The sequence below is a fragment of the Ambystoma mexicanum genome, chromosome 1p, assembly GCF_040938575.1.
Source record: "Ambystoma mexicanum isolate Mex_15411 chromosome 1p, UKY_AmexF1_1, whole genome shotgun sequence".
Taxonomy (NCBI): domain Eukaryota; kingdom Metazoa; phylum Chordata; class Amphibia; order Caudata; family Ambystomatidae; genus Ambystoma; species Ambystoma mexicanum.
The window spans coordinates 195792200-195813457 of NC_090921.1; the positions used below are offsets into that span (position 1 = coordinate 195792200).

General features: G+C 44.0%; 1 protein-coding gene across 1 annotated transcript in view; it reads right to left on the reverse strand.

Moving 5' to 3' along the window:
• The window catches only part of LOC138465591 (extracellular calcium-sensing receptor-like), a 122744-nt gene that overhangs the window by 53357 nt on the left and 48129 nt on the right, over window positions 1–21258 (reverse strand). The window contains exon 2 of the mRNA XM_069607224.1: window positions 20810–21101. Within this exon, the coding sequence (XP_069463325.1) occupies window positions 20810–21101 (292 nt within the window). The remainder of the gene's footprint in view (window positions 1–20809; window positions 21102–21258) is intronic.

Genomic DNA, 21258 nt, shown 5'->3' on the forward strand with positions numbered 1-21258 from the left:
CCAAACTAATGGCAAAGTGATTGCGAATGTCACTGCCTAAGTAAAAGGCGGCAGTGACGTCTCGCACAACCCAACAATTATGGACTATGCTCTTGTTGCCAATGGAGATTTTGAGCATACACCTGCTTGGCAGGAGATGTTTGGAATTGGGTGCTTCCAGGTCCATTTCCCATTTGTCTATCAGTTTGAATGTGGGAATGGCTGGATCTTTTGGGAGTTGGCGGAACATGGCTTCGCTGATGAAGCTCTTACCGTTGTTCACACACACTCGAGCGAGAACAGAGTCCTTCCCAACATTTAACTGAACAGTGATGAACAACTGATCTCCAAATTGCTGAATATCAGCCAGGCTCTGAGCTGATTTCACATCTTTCTGGACTATAGGAGTGGGAGTTTCTGATTGTGGATTAGTAAAGAATTTCAGAGTGTTTCCTTCCAGTGTGGAATACCACCTTAAACAGGAAGGAAGGTTGATTTTCAGAAATAGAGAGGACCCCCCATCACCTGTCTGTTGTCCTACTGCTATTACTGTCACGTCTGGAATTTGGTTGTTCTGGAAGTGAAATTCTACTTGGTCAGATTTTTGTTCAACCATGTGGCAGGTGCCATTTAAACTAACATGGTTGACACTCTGTTTTAATTTTATTGGTCGGGTAGTCTGGGTCCAGAGGACCTTGTTTACACAATCTATTAGGGGTGACAACCTTCTCAGGAGGTCATTCCCTAGTAAACAAGGGGTGCTCACTGGAGTCACTACTATGACCGGGTGTTTCACCTTGTGTCGCCCAATTTTGATGTCTAAATCTGCAGTCCCCTCGACAGGAATTTCCTTCCTGTCAAAGTTCTGCAGTTGTCCAGGAAGAGAGGTGAGAGGAATACGGTAATTCTCCCCCCTTCCTGCATTTAGTTCATCAAAGGTCCTTTTGGACAGAAGGGTAACTTGGGATCCAGTGTCCACCAGTGCCACAATTGTACCCTGCCCCTGTACTTGTACCGGGGCATAATATCTTCCCTCCTTCTCCTCAAGGGGGCACAGATAGTGCACATTTTTGGACAACTAGTGGGCTAACTTTCTGGTTTTGGACATGGTGAGAGAAGAGATTTGGGCAGAATTCTGTGGAGAGCCTGGGGAATCTGAAAGAAAAAGTTGGCAACTGGAAATGGTTTCGGGTACTGGGCTGCCCCCCCCTTTTTGGAGGCAGTCATCAGGATGGGTTTGACCCATGGGATTTTGGTATTGTTGGTTCTGGGATAGAATGATGGGCGGCGACAGCTCAATCCCCACATCTACCCGGTCTATTGATTCGGTTTTAGGTTCCCCTGGTTCCGGTTCTGGGCTGCCCCTGCCTTTTTGGAGGCAATCATCAGGATGGGTTTGAACCAGGGGTTTTTGGTTTTGTTGGTTCTTGGATAGAATGATGGGCGGCGACAGCTCAATCCCCACATCTACCCAGTCTGGATTGGAATCTCTTGGGACCCATTTTTCCTTGGGAGGAGTTCCCCCATCTCTGAAGGAGAAGATCCTTTTCCCAGTGTCCTCTGAGGATCCCTCTCCCTCAAATTGGAAGACCTGTACCTCCTTCACAAAATGGGTCTGTTTGGGTCCTTTGTTTCTCCTACCTCCTCTTTGCTCTTTGGGTGGCAGACTTCCAGGGGTAGGAGATTTTGTTTCCGGTTCCTGGTTTTCCAGGGGCTGTTTACAAGTTGGGAAGGATGCTTCCTCCCAGGCTTTACACCCCCTTCCCCTTGTGCCTCCTCCCGGGGAACCGGTGGGTTATCGGGGTGCTGCCCCCGTCATTGTTCTGGAGCACCAGGCCCAGAGTTTGGGGCATTCTGCGGTGGCATGCTCATCTGAGGGTTCTGTTGAGCCCTCAGTATGTGACCCAGATCCCGTGCCATATTTTGGACCTGGAGCTCAAGTTGTGAAACCCGCTCAGGCTGATACGGGGCTCTATTTTCTCCCCTCGGCTGATCCCGGGAAGGCTAGCTATCCCTTCTCTGGTAATACCCCGGATTGGGAAGATTTGGGTTCCCATCCACCCTTGGCCTCCCTTCTCCCAGATTAGGTTGTCTGGGCTCAGGGAATTGGGGAAGGAAGGATGGATGATTTTGGGGCTGGAAATTTGGTGAATTTCTGCCCTCCTGGGGGAAGTTATGAGGGAAGTTCCCTGGGTTAGGTGCTTGGCTGGACCCCCCCCTTGGGCTGGAGGAGTCCACACATAACCCAGGATCGGCGGTTTCCCTTACATAATCAGGGGAGCGGGGGACCCCATTTGTGGGACTACCTCCTCGACTCCCTGTCTGTGACTGGCCCGAGGGCCTTCTGGGCTGTGAATTATTTGGTGCAGGCAGGTTTTTAGGCCCCCCATCTCCAAATCTAAAACTGGGGCAACCTTTACCTCCGCCACCTTGGCAGCAGCAGGGGTGCTGTTGGTTTTGGGGTTTTTCTGCGCATTACTTTTATTTTCTATGGGCTTCTGCACCTCATAGATCCGGGTAGCCTGTTCAATGACCCAGTCTAGTGACCTCTTCTCGTGAAAATCTCTCACTAGCTGTGTCATGATGTATTTGGGCAGGGCATGGAAAATAGTATTGACAAATTCTCTGCTGTCCGTGCGCACCCTTCTGGTGGTCTGCGCAAAGGCACGCTTCAATTCTTGCACACATTCTTGTGGGGCCTGATCCTCCCCACATTGCAAATTGTAGGCTGCCTTGTGAGCCTCTTAAGGATTTCTATGGACAGAAAAATGTTTCAAGATGGCTGCCCTATATGCTGACCATCTTGAATGGTTTTGGTCCTCCAGCCCTGCAAAGAAACTGGAGTATTCTGGGGAGAATGTCCATTTGATGTACTGGATGCAGCTACTGCTGTCCTTCAAATGGAATGTCTCCATCATTTGCTCATAGAGCTCCAAGTGTTCCCAAACAGAATACTTGGCGTTCTTATGATAAGGCGTGATGACACTCCTTATTGCCTTTATTTGTTTCAATGGGTCCTTAAGCAAGGCCCTTTTTTGCCTTATTGGCCTTTTTGGTTCGGGTAACCCTGGTCCATTCATCCTCTGACTCCGAAGCACTGCTCCCAGAGGTGCCCGGCTGATCTTCCAGGTTTTCCTGGATTCTGCGAGCCTGGGAATGGCTGGCAGAATGTGGGGACCTGGTCTCCTGTGTCCTGTAACGCTCAGAGGATTCTTCAGATCCCTCCTTGCTGCCAGGATTTGATGGGTACCCCCCCCCACTGACCTAACTGGGCAGAGGTTTTCAGGATGCCCTTAATGGGCCTACTCTCCTGGGGTTCCCCACTAAATTGCACTGTGTTTGGGTGCCCATACCCGGATGCCCGCCCCTCCATTCCTGGGTGGTACTGGCCTATGAGCCCCATACTTTTGGCTGGATAGTAATCTGCCATCCCTGTGGCCCTGTGCTCATGTGCGCCAGGGGACATGGTGGTGGCAGAGTCCATGAAGTCCTCCGGTACTAGGGCTCCTGAGGTTATGCTCAGGCATTTCCCTTTCCCAGCGAACTTCATCTCTGTCAGCCCCTGCTCCCTGTTGCAATGCAAGAGCCTGCGCCTTCAGTTCCTCAGTTAAGGCCTTACTAGACTCTATCAGTCTCTCCTGCATCGCTACCTGTTGCTGGAGCCTATCATTGTGCTGGCAGAGAGCCTCATTCTCTCTCTGTGCCTCCTGATTGGTCCTGGAGTACTGGGAAAGTCTTTGCTGCAGGAGGGTTACCTCCTGAGTCCCATCCCTACTGGCCTGCTCCTTTCTTGCCAGAGCCTCTTCCACCCTCCTGTGTGCTCTAACAAGTTCTGATGCTCTTTTTGGAGGTCACCCAGCCCCTGGAGGGCCACATGATTTTCTGCAGTTTTTCTTTTTAAATGGCAGACTTCCTGGCCTAAGGTGTCCCTTTCCTGACTAAGAGTCTGCATCTGTGCCGCCAGGTCGTCCCTTTGCCTTTGGAAGGCACCAGCTTTCTGGCGCTCCTGATCAAACTCTGCCTGGGTATCCAGGTCTTTCAGAATCAATTTATTGCTTTCCTCTTTCTCTCTGTTTAATCGAATTTGCAGGGTGGCTACCTACTCTGTGCATGCCCTGTTGAAGTCCAGTTGTTGCTCCAGCTTTTTCTGGCTCTGCAGTAGGGAGTCCAAACCTTCTTGGTACTCCTTCTGCAAGGCCAGAAATCTGGTATCCTGATCAGCCTTTTCCTGTTGCAGCGTATCCATATCCTCCTTTATTTTAGTGATGTACTGTCTGCTGTCATTTTCTGACTCCTGGCTCCTGAGCAGCCTCTGCTCAGAAGAGTCCAGGTCAGATTGGGCCTTTTCTAACGCCATCTGTTGCCTATTTGCCAGTTCTTGGCCTTCAGCACATTTGTCCTGCATGGCTCAGATATGTAAATATAAATATGCCGCTACCCTGGCAATCTTGTTGTGCTCATCCTTGGCCTTAGGGGCCATATATAGTTCACTCAGGTCCACATGTAAGGGACCCTGATCTCTCCACGTATCTGACCCAGTTGTAGTGACCTGTTGTGTGATCGCCTGTAACCATACATTTTGGTCCTGTTCAGACCATTCACCTCTCACAAACAGTTTATGTAAGAGGTGCTCCCTAGCTATCTTCATATCTGCCAAGGTCGTCATTCTGGAATATGAGTTCTTTTCTGACTTACCGAAGTTTGTATTTTATTTTGCAAAACAGACCTTCTCCTTAGAGCGTCCCTTTGAGGAGTGCTTTACAGCGCACCACACTGTATTAAGCTGCACAAGTGGTAAATCTAACCCAGAATTTCCCAGCACGAGCCCCCCCTTTGTAAGTGATTCCAATCAAGCAATCCCACTAAGTCAGTGCCTTGTCTGGGATGCCCAAGGGAAGCCCGTATTTATGTATTTTTATGGCAAGTTATAATCTGGATGATGAACCCTTGTATAACACCCCTCTCTTAGAATCCCCCTTGACTCCACTGAGCCAAGAAGTAGGCTTGTTTTGCAAATTTAAAAGGTTTATTTGAAAAACTAAACAATATATATATAATCACACTTCTATAAATAAATTGATAATGCATAGTACACTTGTGAATATGAGCAGTAATCAGCAAGAGGTAATCCTACAGTAGCACAGTTCTTGGTTACTTATGAATAGGAACAGAAGAATGAGGTGGGAAAGAATGCTTTATATGGTTCAAGGAAACGCAATGATGAATGAGATGCAGTACAGAAAATAACTTGATATGGCTTCAACAAAAGACAATGTAAACTCTTTTCCTTGACAATTCACTCCCCCCCTTTATGCAATATAAGGAGATGGAAAGAAGACACACAGTTCTCAGGAATGCAATCAAATATAATTCAGTTCCCCCCTAGCAAGCTTAGAGGAAAACAGGTATGAGTTTTGAAACACAGGCCCAAAATGCTTTGAATGTGATGGCAACAAAGTGAGAAATGTGCTAACAATGCTTTTAATTCCCTCTAGAGGTTCATGGTGGGTGATATCTAGTTTATTTTAGTTCAGGCTCACTTTGACAATGCTCTATGAGTAACAAGCAGGTTAAAACGAAGTTTAGCAAAGGAAAGCAAGAAGCTGCTGATTTTTACACGTGGCTGAAATTGTGCAAAATGTCAAATCGCGGCAAATTTAATCGCGTGCGTCAAGTGTAATTACGGAGGCCCTATAAGGAGTAGCAAGTCGGTTCTAGGTTTGTTGGAAAGTCTAGAATCTTTGCTTTAAGATACATTTCGCTCCTAGCACAAACGGTTCCGGAGATACGGCCGATTTAGTCAAGGTAGTTTTTCGGATTTTAAATTTTAAAGCTCAGAATGACAGATGACAGTTTTCAGTTTTAAAGATGACAGAATGACACGATTCTAGGAGGCAGTTCTAATAGGCTAAAATAGTTTGGATTAGATTATTTTAAACTAAGAGATTGGTGTTGTCACAGTGAGTACTCACACTATATTTTTGAAATAAGCCGTCAAGGTCTGGTCAGGTTGGACGGGACTTCCGGCGGGTGGTTCTAAAGTCCCGGCTATCTGGGTCAGCTCTGCTCTCTGGGTCTGTCAAGCACTGGTTCTGCTCACAACGGTCTGGTGTGTGGTTCTCTCTGGTTCCGGATACAGCACTGCTTTCTGGATACTGCTACAGGTTCTCACAAAAGTCCTTGGCAAAAAATTCAAACAGCTCGCCCGGCTGTTGAATAGTTGGGTTGGTTTTGAGGCCTGCTGAAGAGGATTCAGCTTGTGGATTCAGGCCTCTATGCTACAAATTCTGGAGTTAATTTCTGCTCTCTGGAGATTGATGGATTTGAAGTCTGGATCTCTGGATGTGAAGCCTGAAGACTCCCGGCAAAGCGTCCCGAAAGAAAGTGGAAAGTGAATGTCCTGCCTGTCTTTCAGTGGTCCTTTTTATGTCTTTAGAAAGTGGGTGTGTGCGTGGCATAACTGAGCCTGCCCCTCTCTACTTGTCATTGGCCCAATTCTCCCCTCTCCCATGATTGGGGGAAGGAAATGGATTGTCATCATGATGAGGTCTGTTTATGGGTCAGAGGATCCCCCCCGGTCAATTTGCCCACAAATCTATATTTGATCCAAACACACATTTATCTATGTATCATTTTTCTAATATTATAGGTCCAGTTAACATATTTTCTGTAGTACCAAACCATCCGATCCCTGTCTTTGTACGATGTCATGTTCACTTTTGACAGAATTCTGCCCCTTTTCATCCAGATAACGACCTTTAAACCTTTCCAGATTTGACACAACTGTACACCCCCCTTCTACACACATTCCAGTAAATTTTCATTTGTCTAGCTTAAACACAGTGTCTGCAATATCAATAAATAGCAGGGTTCTGCCTCAGAATATGGTACAGAGTCCTAACGCCTTTTAAAATGTGCACGGAAAAATCCCAAGAATAATGATATTTTTTATATAATTTTGACCAGTCCGCACTATGAGTTATCTATCTTTTTAAAATTATGCCCTGGTCAAAAAGGGGTGTGGCTTCCCACATCACATGGTGGAATATCTGGTTTATCCACTTCCCCCAAGCTCAGCTGGCTCTCACAGGCACTGCCCCTCCCAGTTTCTCCCAAGAGGAAGCCATTTTACGACCCCCCCAATATAACATTTGCCTGAGTCCAGGACAGGGCTTTGTTCAACTTCCTGCATTCCCCAGGAGCTCCTCCCCTAAACCAATCAGAGAGGTGTCATCTCCTTTTGGCAGGGGCAGCAGGATGCAGCCAGGCCTGGGAAGAGTTGTTGAGCCAGTTCAACTCCCGTCGGGGGTAGTTGTCAGGCAGAATTCAATTTCTTTAAGTCAAGCTTCAGCTAAAGGTCCTGTTTGTTCCCAGTTTAAATCAAACTTACAATGTTTACACATGCAGCTAGAATGCTGATTCTAAGTTAAAAACCATGACATTTAACAGTTGCAAACTATGTGACACTCAAAAGTAGGTCACTCATTTAATTTAAACATTTCGATTTTAGTGGTTTTAAATCCAATTTCAATTAAGATGCTGACATCCACAGCTCAGCCAGTTTTGTTATAAACATTGTTTTGGGCTCTTCATCTTCCCAGATTTTGTATGCACACAACACTTCATTCTGCCAGATGTCTGCTGGTGTTCAGTAAGATTTTTGAATATCCTGCAATGTTCGAAATAGGCACTTTGAGCTCGCATTCAGGAAAACAAAGGTGATTTTAAGGCACTTTTGGTCTAACAACACTGTTATTTTTTCCTTTGACACCACCTTTCACCCCTGGCGCTTCCGGTCCATCATGCTGGCACTGGTGGGTGGCAGGTTAGACAACCATTTTGGTGTGCGCACAACCGCGCGTTTTTCCTGGTTCTGGGATGGAATGATGGGCGGCAACAGCTCATCCCCACATCCACCCAGTCTATTGATTTAGTTTTGTTCTGGGATAGAATGATGGGCGGCGACAGCTCATCCCCACATCTACCCCGTCTAATTATTCAACATGGGTAAAACCCTTGACACACCCCCTTGTCGGCATAGACGGAAAAGCTATTATATCCTGTTACAATAATCTCGAACTGTCACCAGGTCTCCTGGAGGCACATCATGTCATATGCTCCTAGGACGGTTAACCATTCCCCATCATCTATCTTCCCCTTAGTACTTGCCACATTCCAGGATAATAATTGTAATGAAGGGTCTGGATCTTCAGCACTCGGGGCTAAAGATACAAGGGGGCTAAAAGCTACGCAGCCATAAACTGTTTCCTGATCATGTGATGTATGTTTTGGTGCCTGCCCTACAGTTTGTGTTTCGTACATAGTTCTACAACTGGTTTGGTCCTTGATATCGGGGCTTTATTGAAGGTTGCCTTAATCTTGTACCCTTCATAGGAGTGCCAGTAGTCCCTAAACATGTTTTTCCGTATTAGGGATTCATGCCCTGAATCATGCAGGTAGCAGATCTTGACTTTTGCATCCAGATAGTTTTCAATACCCATTGATGCCATTGCTGCCCTGCATTCAATAATGCATGCCCTCAAATGACGGTTTTTAAAACCGATCTGGACATTGCATCCCCCTCAGTATAGACAATCAGATAAAATTTGAACCAAAGAACATTTCTTAACGGAGATTTCACTGACCCCCTCACCCCCCAATATTATATACAACATTTAAAAGAGCCCTCTAATTGGAATTATTATTTCTGTGTGATAGCCCTTTAAAGGTGCAAATTAAGTTCATCCTTCTGCAGCCTTCCAGGGGGTCCGCTGGGTCATCCGAACCACGTCTATGAGCCAACCCTCCAAGGGAGATATATAGGCATACCTCTGTTTGATTTAAAACATTGCCTGCCCCCCTCCAGATGTTACAGTCTGTGGTTTTTACAAAGTATTTAATCCCCCATCGAAATTTACTAAGTGTATGGTCTCAGCCGTCCTTGAGGTTCCTTCCTTCTCATTGCAGATGTACATTGGGGGAGAAAATTCCATCATAGTTGGGTACCTTGGTTGTTCTTAGGGGGGTTCCCTTGCATTTAATTCATCTTCATATTGTCCACAGTGGTCTTAATACTATGCGTATTGGATGGCTATCTGGGGGGAAAATAAACCAGCAATGCTTCAAAGGAGTCGCAAACTTTGAATTCCCTGACTCAACAGGAAGCTCCAGGAAGGTGGGATGTACTGTCCGAATATCCAATGAAAATGTCATGCGTGGATCTTAATATGGTCTTTCCTGTAATAATGGACTGTAGTCAATTCTTCATCCCCATCAATCAAGTCTTTGTTGGACCCTGCTGAGAGAGCAGTCCTTTCTAAAGTCCTCCAGTGGTAAGGTGAAGGCCGGTGTCCCAAAGGCAGAGGCAAGCTTTGACCCCTAACCATCCAAAGTGACCATTGGGGTAAACAATGCTGCTGGGCCATAAACCTGCCTCTCTGCCAGGCAGTCTTTTCCCTAGAATCTCATGCTGCTGCAGGTTCCCTGAATGTGTGTGCCTCCTCCATGTTTGGGAGCCAGGAAATAGACTGACATTGTCCCTTAAGCCCATTGAGTGAGACTCACAGAACCTTGAAGCCAGAACATCCAAGATCCCTGTTGTCAATGTTGACCTGTCCCGAGCAGTGATTCAAGCGCACCTCAATGCCGAGCAATCCAGCAGGACCCTTTGATCTTGAATGTCCAATCAAGGTTCGAAAAAAAGATATACATTAATCAGACACACTATGTACAATACTAACTAACTAGAAAACTAACCAGAAAACACTGCAGAAACTCACCGCTGTAGAAGAAACACTGAATATGCACAGATAGAATAGATGCAGTACTCTGGGTGATGAGTCAGCAGAGATAAAGACAATGGGCCTCATTATGAGTGTGGCGGTCCAGAAACAAGGGTGCCGGTAAACTCACCAGCACCCTTGTTTCTGGAACACCCCACTATGAGTTTGCCTGTCAGGACCAAAGCGCCCGACATATCTGACCAAAGCTGGGCGCAGTGACCCTGGTAGGCAGACTCATCACGGAAGCATCGGCACTGTTAGTAACGGTGCCAATGCTTCTGAGAACCCATTCCCATGGAATCCTATAGGACTCCATGGGAATGGCGACTAACATTTTCTGCCACCCCTCTTCCCGATCCGCTGGGATTTGTAATGTCCTGGTGGCACCGGTCAGCTAGGTGCTGGTAAAATGTTACGAAACCGGCGGCAATCTGCTGGAAGCACCCGCACGGTTACCGCCGGACGTGTAATGAGGTTCAAAGTTCAAAAAGGAGGTTGCAAAAGGGATTACAATGACAGAGCCAAGTCTAGGGCCAAACACGGACCAAGGGCCATTTATCGGTCAATAATAGCTCTGCAAACGTCTTGGAGGTTAGACAACATCAAACCAGGCTTCTCGGCATCAACCGGGTTGTCGGCTCAGGTTGCAGATACAGCAGTCACTATGGTACAGCAGAAAATTGGAGTAGAGTCAGGGTTTAACAGAAGGGGGAGCATCGTTCTTGAGGCATCTATTTGAGCTGTGTGAATCAGGCAGTTATGAGGTCGGGTTCGGCAGTGGAGGATCGAAGTTGGTCGATGATGCGCAGGTGAATCGTGTGATGCAGCAGCTCGAAGGTCGAGGTTTGGGGTACACCAGAGTTGGGTCGATTGACTCACAGGAGTGGTGACAAAGAAGCTAGCATTTTGGACATCAACTTGAGCAAGGTAAAGAAGTGTTACTTCATATATCGAGCCGAAAAAACAACACGCTTCATCTGGCGAATGGGGTCGAACAATGAACAGCAGTTTGAAAAATAAAACAATGCCATGAGACAGTGCGCCGTCTCTGCTATGGTGTAATGTAGCACATTCTGACTGGGTAAGATAATGGCTGCATGGGAGAATTTCTCCTTCAGCATTTCAAAAAAACATGCACTCCTTGTTTGTGCCAAAAAAGCTCCAGGCGTCGATACACTGGAACATTCAAATCACCAACATTTTCCCTCCTGAACTGTCATGGCTCTTTTGTGCAGGTTTCTGAAAGTGGTGCTGCAGGTGGATGCACAGACAGAAAACAAGACGCTAACCTTTGATAATCTGGCCCCTGATGTGACACCCAAACAGCTTTGCTCCAGGGGAAAAGAAGGGGACAGGATTTGAAATGGTGGAAGTCTCCAACTTTTGAATAGAGTCCCCCTGACTACTCTAATTCTGCACTTATCCCTTCTCTGTAAGAAAAAGGGCATTTAGAAATACACTACCCAATGTGAGGCCTGGCTCTCTGTGAATGGGTGTGCCTTTTGTTTTTTATTCTCAGGATAATGTCCTATGGAGTGGCTTTCCTGAGGTATGGGTGTTACCTGCCCATACAAAGGAACAATGAGAAGCAATCTCTAAATGCTACATTGCTGTCAGTGGACAGGGGAGGCCCTTGTCTGGGAGGAAAACGTATAATCATTCCACAACTGAACTGGACCCACAGGGCTGACACATGTGCAAAATCAATTTAATGTGGCTGGGATAATTCTGAAAGATGCTGGCCACCATACCCTGACTCATGTATGGCATATATCTACAGTTTAATGTTCCAATCTGGAACAGGAGTGCATATTTTAAAGGCAGCCCCTGTGCGACAGAGAGTTGGGGGTCACTGCAACTCTCAAGAGGGTACCTGTGACTCTGAACCTGCTCTGTGCCACTGGTAGAGCAGGATCTGCAAATCAGGATACTGATGCAGCAGGGAACAAGTAATACTCACTATGTTTTTGGCATGGCGCTTATGACAGGGAATCTGATTAGCAGATTTACCTTTCAAAGATGGAATTACCCACATTTCATTATCACTTAATTTAATCAGAATAGCCAGGGCTTTCACACCCTTGCCAGATGTCAATTCATCACAGACATCCTCGACCAGCATTTAGAATGATTGAGGAGCCTATCCGAAGTTAGGGTTGAAGAGACTTTTGAAGAATAAAATCTGTAGAACAGAAAAGGAAAATGAATAACCAGGGAAATGAATAGGCAAGTAATCAAATTAAAGTGCAAGAGACTGTGCAGTTAATGTAATGTATGTAATGCAGTTTAGAAATTCCATGATAGGCTGCACTGTATTCATAAAAATCTGTATTCTCTATGTATTATTTAACCAGCTTTTCTACCCTTCCCAATAGTGCACTGACCGGAGAATTTGTTCCATTGCTAAACGAATGGTGAAGGGTTCTTCCAATAAAAAATGAAGCATGGTGAAGATCCAGTTATTAAAGCTCACCATTCCCCAAATGGAAGGCTATGGCTGAAGAAAAACTCATTCAAAGTCAACCAGAAGGAATGGAGTCCAGATCAACTCTCTTATCTTTCCCCTTTTGCTATGACACGGTGTAATAGCAAGGGGCTAGGGGATTATAGGGACATTTACCTTGAAGAAAAAATGGAGAGAAACAGGGCAGTTTAAGAACAAAATTGTGAGCTGCAGCCTGCATACAGCATCTGAAAAACACAAGTGCAAGTAAAACGTGCAATATATTCCGCCCATTTTAAATATAAATATATGTCCGACATTATTTGATAAGGCACTACAGAATTGCTGTATTACATGGAAGAATAGAGCAGGTTCTTTTTTAAACAGAGAACTACTCACTCTAAGATGAGAAGGGCAGCATTGAAACAGACAGAAAAACACAGTTGCCTTCCATTGTGTTTATTTTCCTATTATAGGATTAAGGCTCAGTATTATAAAATCTACAGATGCTGAAAATGTGGACAATTGATAGGAGTTTAATAAGCCAATGCAATGTACAAAACTGCTGTGTGTTGAGGAAATGCAAAAGAAAGGAAAAAGGAAAATGGCTGCAAAATTCTGCATTGTGTGACTGAAACCAATATGAATGACATATGGTATTCCTTCCTTCCCACAAGCCCCTAGAAACAAATTGGGAAGGAGGATGCATTGCTGTCTCAAGTTAATGAAAGTCATTTGGAGCAGACCTTAAATGTTGATGATTGCCTGAGGATGATTCTTAGGAAGCAAAACCCTACAATAAAACAACATGTGTCCCATTTACAACGCATATCTATCTCTATTAACATCAGGACTTTCCTGAAACATTTTTCAAACACCTGGGAAGATTAAATGTCTCCTCTCAGGCCATGTAGACTGTGAGACTTTAAATTACAAAGGACTTAACCATGGTGTCAGGGCTCTGGATCATAAGAACTCCAGCTCTGAACTAACACCATGGAGGCCTGATGTTTTGTTACCTGGCAGAAAAACCAATGACTGTCATGTATTGTGCTAAGTGGATGAGAGGAAGAAAAACTGCATTATTGAAATTACATGGATTCATATTTCTGTTTATAAACTTTAAAGAACACCTCCTAGAGAGCTTTTATTTTTAGATTTTCAGCTTGACATATCCTATTAGATGGACCCATGCAATATTTTTGTGATGTTATCTTCTTCATGTAAATTAGGAAAATGTGAATTTCATCATGTAGAAACGACGGACAGGAGTAGTTCACATATCCTAGCATCCATGCTTTTGCAACCATTGGTTTTGAGATGGAAACATCATCTGTGCATAAAAGTATGGCAGAGTTAAAAGCCAAAATGTGTAATGGTATCATTTAATTTGTGCCAGGGAGAGAAATCTGATGACCTTATTGGTAACATGATTACATGTGTGGAATATGCTGTTTCAGAAAGTTGCTATTCTTTAATCCAGAACTTTCCAAGATGACATCACCTTAAATGGGATGGAAACTTAGTTTGGCAGTTACTGCCCACTTAGTGAATATACCAAAAGACCACCACAGGGTTGGTTTAAGGTAATGGGACACTGTGCAAACACCTACATTTACCAATTCGATTAGAGAAATTATACACACCTCAAATTAGGTGTGATTTCTGCTCTATAAACTCCAAACCTCTAGATTATGTGGACTCAATGGGCCTCATTACAACCCAGGCGTTAACCATGGCGCTATTAGCGCCACGGTTGATGCTGGTATTTTACCGATTGCGCCATGGTGGATGGCGGAATTACCGCCCCATTCCAAGGTTGGGGGGGCGGTAATTCCCCATTCACCATTGGCCCTTCCCCATTCCCATTTTTGCCCCAATAGGGCTCAATGGGAATGGGGAAGGCGATAATTACGGTACTGCAAATTGCGGTACCGTAATTACCTTGAAGGTCCCTTTGCGGGTTCCTTCCTTAACGGCTGGTAAAACCAGCCGGTAAGGTGTGGACCTGCAAAGGGATCTCGTAATTAGGTGGTAAGGGCTTAACGGTGCTGCCACCTTTTACGGTGCCGTTAACCCCTTACCGGCTGGGTCGTAATGAGGCCCAATGGCTAAATTACTGACTGATGGTGTAGAAGAAGGAGTGAAAGGAGAAATGAAAACATCAGGAAGGAGATATAAGAGATAGATCTTCCTTTGAAGCCACTAATGGGTTATTAACAGGAAACTGTACGTGAGGCCTACGAGCAGTTAATTAATCAGGCCTTATTCAATGGAAGGCATATCAGACAGGCTGTGGGGGGAGGCTGACCCCATCTTGCTGACTGATGCCCACCAGTCCCTAGAGGGGGAGAGTGGAACCAGTCACTAAGAGGGTGCCCACCTGCCTGTGAGACAGCCAAAAGAAATTCACATGTACTTTGGGGTATATTTACCAGCCCAGCAGAACTCCCCTGCACCACCAAACTGCATTTTCAGCATTAAAAGAATAATGGCTGTACTGGGTCTGCTGAGCACATATCTCCTGCATTAAAACTGCGTTTTTAGCAGTTACCAAAAGTAATGGCTGTGCTGGCTCTGCTGAGCACATATCCCAAGCATCAAAACTGCATTTTTAGCAGTTACCAAAAGTAATGGCTGGGCTGGCTCTGCTGGGCGCATATGAAACATAGAACACCCTGAGAATGGCTGCAGTATTTCGTTCATGTGCACTAAAAAGTAGAATTCAGAAGCAGCCTGGCTCATGTTCTGTGTTTAAAATCAATGCTCGCTGGTGTATTTCCATCATTTCAACATTACACAGTTTTGTTCCAGTAAAATACATTCATGCCTAGCTATCTTCAGGAGGAACACCATCAAAGGAGGGTCATTCCTCCTGGAAAGTGTCAAGTAAAAACTGTGAAAGAGCAGAGAAATGTTTTTTAGGCCGTACGGGGATTGTTTACACTTGTAACAAAGTAACATAGGCAAAACTCTTCACAAGAAGCTCTCTCTCTCCCTTTGCTTATGTGAGTTTTAAAGTACCCTTGTCTGAACAGATTCCTGTGTATTAGAAATTGACCAGAGCTATGGAAATGTTCAGAATAAAGATGCGAGGAAAATCGCATTTGTAAATGACCAGGCAAAGTAAAATGAACCCATGTTGAACTGCTCTGCAAAGCAGTGAGTTTCATTTGTACATGCTCAATGGAACTAATACTGTAACATTCCCTGAAACAAAACTATATATGTTTGGAAGAAAAGCTATCAAAATATAAGTAAATTGTACTCTGTGTAGTTTATTTTTTCCCACAAAAAGAACTTCAACATCATGGCTAGGCCCCGAAATTTCTGTCAAACTAGTCTTTGCAAAGGCAACACTTCTAATGTTTCTTTGCCACATGAAAGGCCCAGAGGTGTGGGAAGTGGTGACTTTGTCAGACGGAGCAGCATTGCTGCAGCCTGGGACAATGGACAGCCCTGTCACTGAAGTGTGAATTCCTCTGACACCTCTCCTCAGCTTCAACGGCCTAATATTAAAGGTGAGTCAAGGCAACCTCTGTGCAAAGCTGACCAGAGCATGAAATTTGGCTGCGGGTTGAAAGGACTGCCCAATTTTTAGCACAAAGCCGGCCCATATGATTGAAAAGACTTTTCATATAAAGACATTTATTTCAGTAATCTAAAGAAGCAGTAATGTAAAATTTTGACAGTTTGAATTGGGATTATCCAATTGACCAGACCTGCTTTGCCCAGCTGATGAGCCCCGCTGTCTACTGAGACCAGACCCTGGTTGCCTCACTGAGTCCCTAGAGGACTCAGTGAAGCAACCAGGGTCCAGACCCCTGCGCAGTGACCAGACCTCTGTCCCGCTGTCCAAAGACCCTGCTGGCTGTCCAAACTATTCCATTCAAGTGCTTATGCGAGCATCCCTCTTCCCCAGTAACCAACAAGCTGCATCCATTGCTTTGTTACCTTGCAATTTGTCCAACCCAATAAGAAACCCTATTCTTATTGGGTTGGACAATTTTTAGCACAAAGCCGGCCCATATGATTGAAAAGACTTTTCATATAAAGACATTTATTTCAGTAATCTAAAGAAGCAGTAATGTAAAATTTTGACAGTTTGAATTGGGATTATCCAATTGACCAGACCTGCTTTGCCCAGCTGATGAGCCCCGCTGTCTACTGAGACCAGACCCTGGTTGCCTCACTGAGTCCCTAGAGGACTCAGTGAGGCAACCAGGGTCCAGACCCCTGCGCAGTGACCAGACCTCTGTCCCGCTGTCCAAAGACCCTGCTGGCTGTCCAAACTATTCCATTCAAGTGCTTATGCGAGCATCCCTCTTCCCCAGTAACCAACAAGCTGCATCCATTGCTTTGTTACCTTGCAATTTGTCCAACCCAATAAGAAACCCTATAAGAAATCCTATAAGTATCCTAGTAATTTCTTAAAATTGTCAGAATCCCCTGTGTATTCCATCTATATGAATATCCTTGTTAATCCCATTGTGTTAGCGCTATTCTTTCCAAATCATTTCAGTCTGCTATATACGTCCTTAGTCCTATTTGGAATACATTAATTAATTCTCATATAAAGAGGCACACTGCATGAATGGGTTAACATTGAAAATGAACCTTTCATGGGCAGTGTCTCTCTTTTATAATCTAGCCACTAAAAGAATAGTCTTGGTAGAACCTGGTATTTTCCGATTATGCCTACGTAACTGCTTTTATTATAAACTCTGAGTTTTCCCCTCCATTAAAAATCCCATACTGTCACCATCAAGAGTCACCCTTCCCTTTCATATCATACCTGGAATGTGCCTTTGTACCTTGCATTAAAACAGATTTCCAATTATGTCTGTTTAGCTCATTTTCCAAGCTGTTTTGCTGTTTTAAACCCTTGAAACGAAGCAATTGCAATTTTGCCACGTGTGATTCTTGCTTCACTATGTTTTTCCTTCCAAAGTCGATTTTTATAAACTGTATGCCTGTTGGTCTAGTACATTGACTTGTAGCTTAAAAGTTTTCTTGCCTCGTTAGTACAGCCACACACATTCTTGCATTATCCGTTCAACCGCACATGTAAAATAACTATTCAGTAATTCTGAGTGCCATTTTGCTCATTTTTCAAAGGAGCTTAAACTGATTTTCATTCAGGGATGGTAGGTCGGATTTGCATTACGATGTTTGTCTAGTTTACCTGACTCCTTTCTACTCCTTTCTACCCACACAACATTTGGTTAAAAGGGGTTTGAAGGAGTGTCACAGGGGAATGCCTAACTGTGGTGCAATCTGAAAATACTACCCAAAAAGTAATCTTGCTTTCATTCATTTGTGTATTATGTCTCTTATTTTAGAAGGTTAAACTAAGTGTATCCTATCATTTTATTGTGTAATTATCACCACACTGGTGATTGCTGCCCTATATTGAATGTGTTTGATGTGTATTCATAATTAAAAATTAAATAAATATTGCATTATTACGCACTGGCCTAGTTCATGGTCCATTGCGACACAGGGTGTACCTTAAGGGGGGTGTGAGACGGGTTGGCTGCCTTCTCAAAAATTGAATCTGAATAGAATAAGCTTAGATGCGTTTCATTGTCTGCTGCATCGCTGGCCAGTAGAACGAGTCCTGGTCTGGAGTGTGCCGCATCTTTAAAATCCTTAACAGTAAGTATGATATAAAGGAGAAATAATCCTGAGGGGAGCAATCTCATCGAGGGAAATAGACCAAACTCTGGCCACCCTTATTTTTAGTTACTAAGGAGTGGACATTAATACATTGACTGTTCATCCTGAGAAGTTCGGGACCATTTCAGAAGCTTATGTCGTTCTGGGATTATACATATGATATACTAGGCCCCATGTTGTGTCTACAGCGAGATTCCCTCACTGTGTGTTTACCTATAAAAGATCATATAATTTAAGTAATTTTTGCACCATCATGCATATTACTGCTATTAATGATGAGTTGCTAAAGACAAAAGGAAAAGGGGATTATTGGCTACCCATGTTATTGCTTTTAAGCTGACCATTGAAGGGGATAAAGGTACACTTGTATACATAATACAAAAGAGAGACCACTGAATTGTAAACAAATTTAGTAAACATATGCTTTCCCTTTGCAAGGGATTCACACATGGAAATCTAATAACTTATTCAAATTGAATTTTCTAGAACCTTGTTTGAAATTGTGGCATGCTCATTGAATAAGGGTGTGGCATCTTTTTTTAATAAAGGGGTAGTAGAGAGAATTAGGGAGTCAGGGATGTTTTGATTTGAAAAGCTTAACCTGAACCCTCATGCATTTTTCAAACAATAGTGCATGGGTGCCCAGGGTGAACAAAATATACATATGGTAATGTGTGTGTTTACAAAAGTCCAAGTAAGTGTAGCATAGAAAAGTGATGGGACCAGTATATTGATCATTTTACATTGTAGTACCATTTGACACTGGAAGTTCATAGATGCGTACTTGGTTGATATTTAAATTGTTTCAATTATTTCTCTGTGTTTCTTGTTCCAAAAGGGGAGAGAGGCTTGAGGGAATCAATACTGTTAAAAATGGGGCTCCCAAAACACACAAAAAATAACTTTATCAAAGGAAAATTGTGAGCGACTTTGGGGTGGGTTGAAAGTTCCCCTGAATTAGACGCTGCCCAATTAAAATGCCCTACACTAATACAGGTGTCATGGCTTCAGCAACTGCTAATGTGTGTGTTAGAAAATGTAGTTGTCTTATCACGTTGTTTTAATGTATTACTGTTATATGACATTTGTTTAGCGCACATGCTCCATCCCTGTGGGCTTATATTTATGTGGACTATCTACTTGCAGCGCTACACAGTTCTGAATATCGGGTGAACGATAGCCTAACACTGAATAAGAAATGACAGCCCATACGTACATGGTGAAGCTGTGTTTGTGACTGTCAGTGTGGTTTCAGTACATGGCAACACTTGCTGGCCTTGCATGTAGCTAGTACACAAACATCTTTGGATGGCAATAGAATTGCATTAAAAAAAAAAGTGAAAAGGGGCAAAAGCATGTTATATGGCGGAAACTAACAACAGACTTAACAAATATGACGACAAAGGAGCACACAAATTGACATCAAAAATACTCAAGACTCTGCTCAGAGCACACCTAACCATTTCAAACACCCCCACGTGTGAGTCTAATCGGGGTTCGCCTTTTCTCACAGCCCAAACAATCCCACATAGGAAAGGTACATAAGAGGGCTAAAGTATCTTTGGAAGATTGTCTGAACGACCTTGACTAATCAGCCAGAGAGTGCTATGATTGGCTAAACAAACCTATCGAATTAGCCATACAGTCTACGATGCTGCTGACTGAACGATGAATAGTTGCAAGAGACTCAAAATCACTTTGCAAATTCAACCCCCATAGTCCAACGTGCTAAAACCCCATTCTGCAATCGCGGAGTTGGACCATGGTCCATTCCATTGAATCACTGCACCTTACTGTACTAGAGGGGGGCAGTGGTGTTGCCGTACCAGAGTCTGTATAAGTGAAGCCTCTTTTGATTTTTGTTGCCTGAGATAGGTACAAGAGGCGTTGGACCTGCACCCGACTCCTAATTGCACGTCACATGTCTCTAGCAGAGGAGGGTGGTGTGAACAGGGCGAATCAAGCAAGATAGGTCCATATCTGTGCCCAGTGCTTCTGTTAATGTTCTCAGAAGGGTAGTCTTAAATTGTAAGCCTTCAAATCTGGAAGCTATTTACATTTTTGGAAAGTCAATCTACTTTTACCCACGAGGTGTTTAGAGTAAATTAATTCCATTAACATAAGAATGAGGTGAATAGTTAGGAAGAAGGACAGGTGGAGTTTGTCTGCCTTCGTGTTTTCAAGTCAGAAAAGAAATATAATAGTGGTAGTGCAAAACTGCTACACAGAGTCGAGGTAGAGACTTCTTTACATGCGCAGGGAAAATGAAAAGACTATCAGAAGATTTTAAAAGTATTTGTGACGCTCCACATCTGCAAATCATATTTGCAAATTATGGAAATCACTAATTTTCGTGATTTGTCCTTTTTTCTGGAACTGCACACATTTCAAATGGGCTTAAACTGAATTACTTTAATTACTTTCATTAGCAAGGGCAGACAGTCAAGCTGATGGATCTTTTGCTTAGTCTATTAATCCACTTCTAGGTCTGAACCATACATAGGAGAACAGTGACGTTCAAAACATACACTGATTTTAAAAAGGTTTTTCCTGACATCCAATATGAAATAACTTTTCCACTATTTGTTAAAAATATATAAATTAATGCTGACCATTACCCATTAAACATTTGGAGACACTATCATTCAACCTTCCTGTCTGATTGTTCTTAAAGACAAGTCTATCTTCATTCATCACACCCTACAGCCCTCAAATTAGTGTTGTCATATATTTATACATTCCTCTAAGGACTCAGAAGCATGTTATGTACCCTGGGACAGCTACTATGCACATACGTGTCTTAGTGGCCTGCAATTGATGAGCCGGTAATTCTTGGCCGCAAAACATATACTACCTTTCCCAGCAACTTGACCACTTTCTGGGGAGCCCCCATTCGCATTAAGAGTTTTCCGTGATCTCTCCTTACCTGGGGGTATCTGTACAGGCCAAGTATCCTCGCCATAATGATTGAGCGTGACGATAGTGAATCTCCTATGATGGCGGCAGGTGGGCGATTGCCCCAACACTGGTAGTTGAGTATGGGCTGTCCTTGTCCTGTGAGTATCCATAAGGTTCCTTCCAGCACTGGCCGCATCGTCCTGCAGGAGTTGTAAATATGGAAGCCCAGAGTGACGTTGGGTAGAAGATCAGACTTTCTGTTGATATCCTCAACTGCGAACACCATCGCCTGGAGCCACAGATAATAATCGTACACAAACCTGCAACATACACAAGAGAGATCTCAAGCAAGCGTCGGCATAACATTTAACTTATACCTCAATCCCACACGATTCTAACCTTGATAAAGAACCTCAAATCATCCTGAGCGACTGGCCCAACATCCTCATAAAACATCAGCCCTTTAAATCGGCAGAG